This window comes from Pan troglodytes, chromosome 17 (assembly GCF_028858775.2).
Source record: "Pan troglodytes isolate AG18354 chromosome 17, NHGRI_mPanTro3-v2.0_pri, whole genome shotgun sequence".
Classification (NCBI taxonomy): Eukaryota; Metazoa; Chordata; class Mammalia; order Primates; family Hominidae; genus Pan; species Pan troglodytes.
Window position 1 is genome coordinate 54799780 of NC_072415.2, and position 13034 is coordinate 54812813.

General features: G+C 43.9%; 1 protein-coding gene across 8 annotated transcripts in view; it reads left to right on the forward strand.

Moving 5' to 3' along the window:
• Positions 1-13034, forward strand: part of SETBP1 (SET binding protein 1) — a 394050-nt gene that overhangs the window by 270320 nt on the left and 110696 nt on the right. For all 8 annotated transcript variants that reach the window (XM_009433926.4, XM_009433924.4, XM_063795617.1 and 5 more), the window contains one exon: positions 5786-9245. In XM_009433926.4, coding sequence (XP_009432201.1) covers positions 5786-9245 — 3460 coding nt within the window. The remainder of the gene's footprint in view (positions 1-5785; positions 9246-13034) is intronic.

The window sequence follows — 13034 nt, forward strand, 5'->3', positions numbered from 1 at the left end:
ATTACACGCGTGGGCCACCGCGCCTGGCCTGTCTGGTCCTTTCTTATCCACTCAAATCATTGATTCTTCAGTCCACCTCACCTTCACTTGGAATACCTACACAGGGAATTATGTTAGAGTTTCATACTATGTAAATTACGGAGAGTTCAGAGAGCAAAACAGGAATGCTCGGTGTTGCTAACTTGCATATCCTAACAGGCCTATGGTGGTTGGTTCTGCATGTTTATCACCAAAAATTGCTGTGAATGTTATAGCAACCACAGAAGGGCCCTACTCCAGAGAAGAAATGTGGTGTTAAAACATTAGATTAGTGGTTTTAAAACTTGGTTGTCCATCAGAGTTCTCCTGAGGAGCATGTTAAAATGCATATGCCTCATTCTCTCCCTGAGAGATTGTGAGTTTGTAGGTCTACAGTGGGCCCCGGTATCTGTATTTATAACTAGCACCTTCAGCGATTCTGATACGGTAATCTAGGACCACATCTTGAGAAGTGCTAAGTTCCAAATTAAGAGATGAGGCCTCCCTCATTGCTCCATACCCAGGCATATTTTCTTGCTCATGTAACCCCAAATATCTTACAAACAGTAAATTTAAATTATTGGTGTCAGCAGAAAGTAGCACAGACATAGCTAACCCAAAAGAGTAGTTTATCTTCCACAAAGTCAGGCTTCTTTTTTTTTAATGAGTTATGTGATTAAACTTAGATTCAAATCACCATCTTCTCATATCCTTGCAATACACTTTGCTTTAGGTAAGCCTGAGATAAGGCTAGGTCACTCATTTGCTTCCCATTTTTTGGATTTTTAAGATTTTACTCAGTGATCTAATTTTGTTTTGAAAAATAAACTAAAAAGTGCTTTTTAAAAAGAAACCTGACTTACACACACTTTATTTTTTTTTTTTATACTTTAAGTTCTAGGGTACAGCTGCACAACATGCAGGTTTGTTACATATGTATACATGTGCCATGTTGGTGTGCTGCACCCATTAACTCGTCATTTACATTAGGTATATCTCCTAATGCTATCCCTCTGCTCCCCCGCCACCACCAAAAGAAACTACCATCAGAGTGAACAGGCAACCTACAGAATGGGAGAAAATTTTTGCAATTTACTCAACTGACAAAGGGCTAATATCCAGAATCTACAAAGAACTCAAACAAATTTACAAGAAAAAAACAACCCCATCAAAAAGTGGGCACACACTTTAAATGTATATTATTTAGTTAACTTATAGGGGAGAGAATAGCTATCTACTTTACAAAAGAATTCTTTACATTACAGAAGAACTTGCTTCCATGAAGAAATACTGTAAGCACAAATCTGCCTAGTGTTTTCAGAGTTTCACTGAAGCATTCGACCTAGGCTCAATGTGCATGGAAAACATTTTTCTTATAAAAGTGAGCCACACCTTTGAAACTGCCATGAATTTCACAAACAATCAACTCTTGGGAATGGGGAGAGAGGTGGGAGGCAGCCAGGCAGCCATGAAGCGTGCTAAGCTAAGTTTGGTATCGAAAGTTTTCCACCAGAATTGTGTGCCCAATATGGAATGTCATTGACTGTTCCCTCACATGTTAGCTGTTTTAGGAGATAGTTCTGCTGAGGGCTGAGGGTGGTATAAAGGCTTAAAAAGACTCATACCTTATCAAAAGGACAAAAACAAACCCCAAAACTCTCAATCTAAAGAGAAAAAGGAGATGTGGTGCGTAGGTTAATAAAGACCTGAGTCAGAGAGCCCGATAAGATATCATCTCCCCAGACCACTAGGATGGGAGGCAGAGGCTGTGATGTGTGCTTCCCCTGTCTTGCGGCTTGCCTTATCCATCTCTGTCTGGATGGAGTAAGTGCTTAGTTCTCAGCAAAGGACATATTGGAAATGACAGCCTCACTATTGTGAATATAATATGTCATGGCTGACAGATGAAGCGCATTGCAATGGGATATAGCTATCAGCCAAGGCTGGAGGAGGCCTTGTTCTCTGGACCTCTTAGAAAGCACTCCTTCTGGGTCCTCCCTGCCCCTTCTCTGCAGCCCAGCTGAGTGAAGATCTTAAAGCACCATTCCCCCCATTACTCCTGATCCTTTGTTGTGCTTCCCTTTTGTCCACCCTGCACTTTGATTGCTGAGCACTCCCAGCAGGGCAGACTGCAGCTGAAATGGTAGGAACAATGGGATCAGGCAGTGGTCCAGAGAAGCACTAGGGACCGGGCATGCTTAACTGTATTACTCTCAGCTGGTCTGCCCTGGGTGTAAGTGAGCAGGCCCCACCTTTCAACTGCTGGGGTGAAATCCACCCTTCTGACAGTCTCATGGCCTTCTCCAAAGGCAGAGTTAATTGAAAAGTGAAACAATTAGGAGATGGGGAGAACTAACAGTAAAAATTGCATTGAAGGGGAGTTACCTTATAAGCTCCTTTCATCTCTAAGTATTTGGGAAGGATTTCTTGTTTAGCACGTAAGGCATTTCAGTGTTCCAGTTTCATTAGGAGCCATCATCAAATGACAGATTAGTAGTGTATTGTCTTTTGTGTGCAGCTGTATATTTTGCCATGGTAATAGGCACCTCATCCATTTATTTATTTAACAAGCACTTATCGAGAGCTTTCTGGGTGCTTGGCTTTGTAGTAGGCCTTAGGGATAAGATGATAAGTCTCTGACCTCAAAGTACTTATAGTCTAGGAAAAGGAGACAGAAAAGTACACAAATAAATGCCACCTAGCAGTATAAAGACTGTGATAGATGTCTTTATGGGAGGCAGTGGCAAATACAGGAGGTATACAGAGAATAATAAATTAGGCTGAAGGCAGTGACTGTGTTTGCAGACGTGTTGCAATACATAGATCATTGATCTCACTATTGACAAAATGAAATACCTGTCATAAAATGTATGCTTCTTCGTTCATTCAGTGGATGTTTATTGAGTGCCTACTGTGTGCCAGGTGCTCTGCCTAGTACTTCTGTGATGGTGTATACAAGCAAGAAGGGGAGACAGGCATTTAATTCAGTTAGCACACAAATCAAATGTAAAACTAAAACTATGGTATGTGCAACAAAGATAAGTTACATGGTTTCATGAAAACTTATAATGGAGGTATTTCTATAAGGTAGGGGTGTCTCCCTGGGATTGAGCTGAAGCCAGAACATGAAAAAAACATTAATTAGGGACTCTGTTAGGTACCAAGAGTAAGATAATGGAACAGCAGAGAAAAAAACGGTAGGAGTTAGGGCCCAACATCCTGGCCTAGCGTCACCATGGAGCCTCTCTGTGGACTTTGGTGCCCAGAACTAGAAAAGTGATGGTGGTAGAGGTGGGAAAAAAAGAAGGCCACTGCAAGTCCTGTTTTACTCAGGTCCAAAAGAATCACACCGTTTGTCCCACTTTTTTTTTTTTTTTTTTTTTTTTTTTTGAGACCGAGTTTCCCTCTTATTGCCCAGGTGCCCAGGCTTGAGTGCAAGGGCACGATCTCGGCTCACCACAACCTCTACTTCCCGGGTTCAAGTGATTCTCCTGCCTCAGCCTCCCAAGTAGCTGGGATTACAGGCATGCGCCACCAAGCCTGGCTAATTTTGTATTTTTAGTAGGAATGAGGTTTCTCCATGTTGGTCAGGCTGGTCTCGAACGCCCGACCTCAGGTGATCTGCCCGCCTCGGCCTCCCAAGTACTGGAACTACAGGCGTGAGCCACTACACCCAGCCATCCCACTGTTATTTTTAATAATCACCCCCACTAACCTTCAAGGTGCCCCAGTATGAGTAATCATACACTGATACCCTAAGGAGCAGAGACCTTAGCCTCCAAGAGCTCCTCTAGACCTATGATCCTGTTAGTAAACACAGAGTGCCAGCTAATTTCCAAAGCATAAATAGAAACTAGCAATGCCCTGATTCATAAAAGATAAGTAAGTGGCACTTAATATTTTATGCCACGAATAAGATTTCTATGTTTTTGCTTAAAATGGAATAGCAGCCTATGTCCATAGCAGTAATGCCAGTAAACACCCTCAAGTGGTCGGATTAATTCTCTATATGTTGATGATGGTGGTGTTTCTACTATAAGTTGCAAGATGAATTAAAAAATTAAATTGTTTTCTTAATTTTCTCCTGGGTATTTGCAGGCTTCACTTGAGGAAACTATCTCATGATGCTTACAAAATATTGTAAGTATAAACAGGATTTCACAAAATCAGAGAGGCAGGAAATAACCCTAGGGATTCCAGAAACTAGTGTGAAGGAAATCCTGGTTTCATGACTGCATTGAATTGTCCCTGTAATGCTTTATGCCATCTGTGTTTTGACTCTTAACAGGGGCTGTAAGACATGTTTTCCTATAAAGCATAAGTTCTATAGCTTCAATGAAAAATAGAGATAAAATGAGATATACAAAGATAGATGATAGATAGATAGATAGATAGATAGATAGATAGATAGATAGATGATAGATAGATATTACCAGCTAAAATTTTCTAAATTCATGAAGCCAGTCATCATATACTTCCTGGAGTGGTTCTTTAATTTACTAATATTTTCTCTGTTTAACAGTTCTTAGGCTAATGCATCCTGTAAGTTTACTACTTTATGTATAAATTGGGCTTATAATAAACCTTAAGGAATACTACTTTGAACTAGTATCATGGCTTAAAATTCATCTGGAACAGTGAAAGCATATTTTTATTAAAAATAGCTTTAATATCTCCAAACGATGTGTTCACTATCCATTCTCATTGTGGTTTTGTAGACACTGATTATGTTGTGCCTCCAGCAACATGTTCGGCTTTTTATTTTAGCTGGAGAGAGTCAGTCCTGAGAAAGATTCTGGAGACATTCCTTTAGAATCAATGTAGGGGAAACACAGTTGACAAAGTTTGGAGGAGTGATCTTGAATGACAACTATTTTTTTTTCCTGACACATTTGTCTAGTAGACTCAAGGTTGCTTTTGAGACTATCCAAGAGTTTCCTCAAGAAAGCAATAAGTGCGTAATACGAAGTTTAAGGATTTCTTTGCATGCTAACCCCCAAACAGAGCAACATTCCTAGAGTCCACAAGGATTTGAAGGCTTAGGACAATTCTTGTGTGTTTCTTTTCTTCCATTTCTTCTCCATGCCCTCGATTGGCCCACTTTTTCCCATGCAGGCTTCATACTTCTCTCCTTAATTCCTCAACCTGGGCTGTTTTTACTGGTTACAGTGGTTCCTGATGAGCTACTTGTACAGAGATGTTGAGCTCTAAGACAAAGTACAAGCTGAAATGAACTGGAACAGGAGGAAGTGAGGAAAGACATACATTCGAAGAGAAGCAGGGACAGAAATAACAGACTGTTCCAGTTAGGTGAAAGAACACTGGGAGTCGGGAATTTCAGATTCTCTCCTGGGATTTGCCATCTTTGGCAGGACTCTCCATTGTTCAGGTCTCAGCTTCTTCACTTGTAAAATAGCATGTAAAAATGTAAAAAGGCACTGGGCTAAGTGACCTTTATGTCCCCTCCCTCCTGTCTCTAAAGATTGCATTAAATCAAGGTAGGTCAAGATTCCTGTTATTTAGGGATAAAAGACAACAATTAAAGTGTGCTTACTGATGTTCAAAACCAGTGCAATACATCTTTACTACTGCAATTGAGAAAACCTCTGTAAGACATTCTAAAATTAAAGGTGGCTGTTCATTTCGGTATTCATTTCCAACTTTCAGATCATTGAGACTTTTGATGTCAAATATTAAGTAGCTTCAACATGCTCATCTTTGTTTCTCTCTCTCTGTCTCTCTCCCTCTCCACTCCACCCACCCTTAGGCTTACGAGAGGCCCCAGAAACATTCAACTCTCCATTATGACACGGGCCTCCCACAGGACTTCACCGGTGACACCTTAAAACCAAAGCACCAGCAAAAAAGCAGCAGCCAGAACCACATGGACTGGTCCACCAACTCTGACAGCGGACCCGTCACTCAGAATTGCTTCATCAGTCCAGAGTCTGGCAGAGAAACTGCAAGCACCAGCAAGATCCCAGCTCTTGAGCCCGTGGCTTCCTTTGCAAAGGCCCAGGGTAAGAAAGGCAGTGCAGGGAACACGTGGAGTCAGTTGTCTAACAATAACAAAGATCTGCTCTTGGGAGGTGTGGCTTCATCCCCAAGCAGCCACAGCTCACCAGCCCCACCCAGCAGCTCTGCTGAGTGCAACGGGCTTCAGCCCTTGGTGGATCAAGATGGAGGAGGTACAAAGGAGCCCCCAGAACCACCTACTGTGGGCAGCAAGAAAAAGTCCAGTAAAAAAGATGTGATAAGTCAGACCATACCAAACCCAGACCTGGATTGGGTCAAGAATGCCCAGAAAGCATTTGACAATACAGAAGGGAAAAGGGAAGGTTATTCCGCAGATAGTGCCCAAGAGGCATCACCAGCCAGGCAGAACGTGAGTTCTGCCAGTAATCCTGAAAATGACTCAAGTCATGTCCGGATTACTATCCCCATCAAGGCACCCTCTCTGGATCCAACCAACCATAAGAGGAAAAAGAGACAGTCCATTAAAGCGGTGGTGGAAAAGATCATGCCAGAGAAAGCCCTGGCTTCTGGAATCACCATGAGCAGTGAAGTAGTTAACAGGATACTTTCCAACTCTGAGGGGAATAAGAAGGATCCCCGTGTCCCTAAGTTGAGTAAAATGATAGAGAATGAGTCCCCCTCAGTTGGCCTTGAAACTGGTGGAAATGCTGAGAAAGTTATCCCAGGAGGTGTGTCTAAGCCGCGGAAGCCACCCATGGTCATGACACCTCCAACATGCACAGATCACTCTCCATCCAGAAAGCTGCCAGAAATCCAGCATCCAAAATTTGCTGCAAAACGAAGGTGGACTTGCAGCAAACCAAAACCTAGCACCATGCTTCGAGAGGCAGTTATGGCCACCTCTGATAAACTGATGCTGGAGCCCCCGTCTGCATATCCCATCACCCCATCCAGCCCTCTCTACACCAACACAGACAGTCTTACTGTGATCACTCCAGTCAAAAAGAAGCGGGGACGACCAAAGAAGCAGCCTTTGCTCACAGTCGAGACGATTCATGAGGGAACTTCCACCAGCCCCGTCAGTCCCATCAGCCGAGAGTTTCCTGGCACTAAGAAAAGAAAGCGACGACGCAATTTAGCGAAGTTGGCCCAGCTAGTGCCGGGAGAGGACAAACCCATGAGCGAGATGAAATTTCACAAGAAAGTTGGAAAGCTCGGCGTGTTGGATAAGAAGACCATCAAAACTATCAATAAGATGAAGACACTCAAGAGGAAAAACATCTTGAATCAGATCTTGTCCTGTTCCAGCAGCGTTGCTCTGAAGGCAAAAGCTCCCCCAGAGACCAGCCCTGGGGCAGCAGCCATTGAAAGCAAACTGGGCAAGCAGATTAATGTCAGCAAGAGGGGAACCATCTACATTGGCAAGAAGCGGGGCAGGAAGCCAAGAGCAGAGCTGCCACCCCCATCCGAAGAACCCAAAACAGCCATCAAGCACCCCAGGCCTGTTTCTAGCCAGCCGGATGTTCCAGCCGTGCCTTCCAACTTTCAGTCACTTGTGGCGTCTTCACCAGCAGCTATGCACCCACTTTCAACACAGTTAGGTGGGTCCAATGGCAACCTGAGCCCTGCCAGCACTGAAACCAATTTTTCAGAGTTGAAAACTATGCCAAATCTCCAGCCCATCAGTGCTCTTCCAACCAAAACCCAAAAGGGAATACACAGTGGAACCTGGAAGCTGTCTCCACCCAGACTGATGGCCAACTCCCCTTCACACCTGTGCGAGATTGGCTCCCTAAAGGAAATCACGCTGTCCCCTGTGAGCGAGTCCCACAGTGAGGAGACGATCCCCAGCGACAGCGGCATTGGGACAGACAACAACAGCACTTCTGACCAAGCGGAGAAGAGCTCAGAATCCCGAAGGAGGTACTCTTTTGATTTCTGCTCCCTGGACAACCCGGAGGCCATTCCGTCCGACACCAGCACAAAGAACCGGCATGGCCACCGGCAAAAGCATCTCATTGTGGACAACTTTCTGGCCCACGAAAGCCTCAAGAAGCCAAAGCACAAGAGGAAACGGAAAAGCCTGCAAAACCGCGATGACCTCCAGTTTCTGGCAGACCTGGAGGAGCTAATCACCAAGTTCCAAGTGTTCAGAATCTCCCACCGGAGTTACACCTTCTACCACGAGAATCCATATCCCAGCATTTTTCGGATTAATTTTGATCACTATTACCCGGTGCCATATATCCAGTATGACCCGTTGCTCTATCTTCGTAGGACTTCAGACTTGAAGTCAAAGAAGAAGCGTGGTAGGCCTGCAAAAACCAATGACACCATGACAAAGGTGCCTTTTTTACAAGGGTTCAGCTACCCTATTCCCAGTGGAAGTTACTATGCACCCTATGGAATGCCTTACACATCAATGCCTATGATGAACCTTGGTTATTACGGTCAGTACCCAGCTCCTTTGTACCTATCGCACACGCTTGGAGCAGCTTCCCCATTCATGAGGCCAACAGTGCCACCACCTCAGTTCCACACAAACTCCCACGTAAAGATGTCCGGTGCAGCTAAGCATAAAGCCAAGCATGGAGTACACCTGCAGGGACCTGTTAGCATGGGCCTTGGTGACATGCAGCCTTCTCTGAACCCTCCCAAGGTAGGCAGTGCCAGTCTGTCCAGTGGTCGGCTCCATAAGAGGAAACACAAACACAAGCATAAGCACAAGGAAGACCGGATCCTAGGGACCCATGACAACCTGAGTGGTCTCTTTGCAGGCAAAGCCACAGGCTTCTCCAGCCACATCCTGAGCGAGCGGCTGAGTAGCGCAGACAAAGAGCTCCCGCTGGTGAGTGAGAAGAACAAGCATAAGGAGAAACAGAAGCACCAGCACAGCGAAGCCGGCCACAAAGCTTCTAAGAACAACTTTGAGGTGGACACCCTGTCTACACTGTCACTTTCCGACGCCCAGCATTGGACACAGGCCAAGGAAAAAGGAGACTTGAGCAGTGAGCCTGTGGACTCATGCACGAAAAGATACTCTGGCAGTGGCGGGGATGGTGGCAGCACGAGATCGGAGAACCTGGACGTGTTCAGTGAAATGAACCCTTCGAATGACAAGTGGGACAGTGACGTGAGTGGGAGTAAAAGGAGGAGCTATGAAGGCTTTGGAACGTACAGGGAAAAGGACATCCAAGCCTTCAAGATGAACCGCAAGGAGAGAAGTTCTTATGACTCCTCCATGTCTCCAGGTAAGGCTGTTTTTCTTCAGACTTGGATTATCAAGTTATTTCATTGCTGGGCTTTGCACCTCAGACACATCTGTGGCACATTGTGTTCACTAGTTTGCAAAGAGGTGGGAATCAAATTAAAATGGGTCTCCTTGCACATTTGAGTTTGCTGCACATTTTGTACATTGTTTACTTGGTATTTACTATCTTCCTTCTCTCCTGGAGCCATTGTTTGAGAAACTGTGAAGCCATAACCCTAATAGCTGCCTAGGCTGCAGTCATGCCCACTATGGTTATGCTTTTTATTAAAGATGCTGTTCTTAGGTCCTCATCTGATCTAATGGTACAGTTTGCTGTTTGGATACAGCCTCTAAAACTCATTAGGAATACTAATAAGATCCAAGAATGCCAAGCCTGGGAGGAAATGACTAGCTAATTTATCTGGCATGCCAGCTCCACAAGTCACACATCTAATGTGAGAAGTCTACTGCAGAGCCATTAGAAGCTGATGACCAGTGAATCCTGAAGTCTAACTGATCAGGTAGCCACAGCCTTGGGCCATATTGTTTCCGTTTTTTTTCCATGGGCATTTGATAAGCTGTCCTGGGCAGGTCCCTTAAATGAAAACTTGACTACATTCAGATACTTGTCATTTTCGTGCACTAAGTGGTAGGAGGCAGGCTGGAAGGTGATATGTGCCTCCTGCTTCCAGCAGACCTTATAACTGTGTCTCTTTGCATGCCCACTAGAAAGGGATTTTGCTCACTAATTTAAACTGAAATGCTGGTTGCTACTAGAAGGATCCTATTCCTTGTCAGTTGCTGGCAGAATTCCCTTGCCAACCTCCCCAACCACACAAAATCCTTCCCTGCTGTTAGGGCCTCACATTTCTGCAAAAGTATCCCTTTGACCCTGGCCTTACATCATATATGATAAGACCCCTATAAAGACCAGAGCAGTTAGTTATTAGGAAAATAGTAGAAACTTCTTACCTAGGAGTTGCAGAAGCTAAATGTTCCCCCTGTTCCCAAATAGTATAAAACCCTCCAGCCAAAGCCTGGCTTTAAAAACCAATCATCCATGTTTAAGGTTTGGTGTAGCGTTTCACTTCTGTTTATGATGTGTACCACTCACTTGTCCTCTCCCTTCCCAGGGAGCCCATATTTCCTGAAGGCAAGAATAGTCTATTCATGAATAATTAGAGACATTTTCTAGGCCAGCAGATTTCAGGAAGAAATATGATTATGAGGTAGAAACCACTTAAAGATCGCCCCAGATTGCCACTAGCCTGTGAGTTGTAGTGGTAGATGTTCTCCTTGGTTAATGAAGAGACCAATTAGCAGTCACATCTCCTGCATTCACTAAAGGTAATAAATGACCTACACTTTGTGTCTGCCCAAAGTGGATGTGCTCATCTGGGCTTCATCATTTCTCATCATCAGACTTTGTTGAAGGTGCTTGGTTTTATGCAGAGTGCAGGCTAAGCCCACCTGGGCAGGAGGTACTACCTTGACCTTGCATGACATGTGAGAAACTGATCTCTTTCAGCATGATGAAACTGATTCATGGGACTTACACTAGCTGTGGACAGAAGATGTTCTTATTTTTGTAATTTTATGAGCCTTATTTAGCTAGAAAATAATGGTGAGGGGTAATTGTTAAGAACCTACACGCAAAAATCCTAACTTAACAGACCCAAGGAGCAAGACCTCAAGAAGCTAAAACCAGACGTTGTTGCATGTTAGGTTTCTCAACGATTTTACGAGGATTTGTCTGTGGCCAGGCTGTGTTGCTGAGTGCTGGTTGACTTCATAAAATTTCCCAGCTGGGGTTCACGTCCAGTCACTGTGTGCCCCCACTCTAGTTATATTGCTTTTCATGTGCTTGCATTTATATCACATTCATCACTTTATTAAAACTCCTCCTCATCCCTGTCCCATCTCATCTCATCTTCAGCCAGCCACTTGAGATGGGAAGAAATAGGTGTCACGACAATGTCATGAAAGAAAGCTGGATTCAACCCGAAGAACTGGATACAAGGCCCAACTCTGTTACTAATTCTCCGTGTGCCCTTAGGCATGGGATTCCACTTCTTTGGGGTACTGTCTGCCCATCTGTAACTCACGGGGTTGGGCCAGACCTCTTGTGTATAGTGTGCTTCCATTCTTAAAGCCATTTCACATAAATTTTTGTGTAACACCCTTTGTGCAATGTTATTAGACAGGTACTTTTATTCCTATATTACAGATCAGGATACTGAGGCTCAAAGAGATCAAGAGAACTGTCCAGGTTCAAAAAACCATTGGTTTTGATTCTAAGCCCAGAACTTTGCCTGCTGCACTGAACCTTGACTGCCTCCCTGCCACCGAGCTAGTGAAAGCTGTGTTTAGAACACAGCTCTTGGTGCCCAGTCCAGTGCTCCTCTATGTCACCTCTGCCCTTTCTTTCAGAATCCCATTCATCCTCAGATCACATGCCCTTCCCTAAGGCATCTGCACAGTGATTATGTGATGATTACAAAGGAGAATAGTTAAGGAAAGAAGACACTCATTTATTCAATTCCTGACCAATGTAGAAGGAATCCTTGTGGCCTTACCTTTTCTGAATATCAGCCTGGAGACACCATGGACAGAGCTTCCACCTCTGTCCTTACTGAAATCCAGCACTCTGAGTTATTTTTGCCACTGCTTTGTTTCTATCTCTGTCCTCTATGAGGTTATTTTTTCCCAGAACTTTAATGAATCATAATTGTTGGTGGCTGCTACATCTATATGAGCTATGCCTGATGTTCCTGCATATCTTGTTAAGTTTCTTACTAAGACAGACCAGATTCCCCCTTATTCCCCTCCCTTCCAAGCCTTAGCCTCTCATTGCTTATATCTCGAATGTCTCCTTCATGGCTGTGCCCCCAAAGCATGAGAGAAAAATATCTTTAGCATAACATAGAATCCAGTGTCATAGTTTGTCAAGACTCCCTGAAGAGCATTCACCTTAATGTGATAGACTCTGAAGAGTGCCAAGTTCCATGAAAAGACAGGAGGCAGATGAGATGAAGCTGAGCTTACTAGATGCATTAAGAGCTTTCAGTGACTTTATCTGAGTGGAGGTGTCTATTCAGCTGGATGGTTCTGAGGGTCATGATTGGAAATAAGCATCTGCACTTTCTACAACTTCTCTCCCTCCACCTTTTCCTTCATCACACTTGATTCATTTCCTTAGCATCCAAATGTCCTATTTCACATGAGCTATTCTTCTCTAAAATAGATACAGTATAAATATAGATGTCATCCTTTAGCCTGTTGAGGATGAGATTTAGAAGCAGAGTCAAGAGAAGGCTTTGAGTGCTCCCTGAGATCAGAGCTGATGAAAGATACCATCTAAACGTAAGTCATTACCATTATGGAGAGAGGAATTAGAGACCCTATTTAGCAATAGCAGCAGTTGCACACTCCATTTCCTTTTTCTTGCTTGGAAAATCTTTCATTCTTTCTCTCCCTGCCCAGCAGATGGTTGCATTGTCTTGTTAGCCCACTTCTAACATACCTAGGGCTAGGATGCAGTACAGACTTCTGACCATTTTTCTGTATTTTACGCCTCCTTTTTTTGGTTTCAGAATGCAGTAGCTCTTTTGGCCTGTTTTCTAAATGCATACCATCTGCTAAATGTCCGTTTATAAAAATGCTTGCCTGGGACCAGAAAATGGATAAATAGTGAGAAGGTGCAATCTCAGAATTGGTATAAGCCTTATCAGCTTCTATTTGGGCCTGTCGGCAGGCATTGCCTTCTCTTGCACACTAACATTTAGCAGAG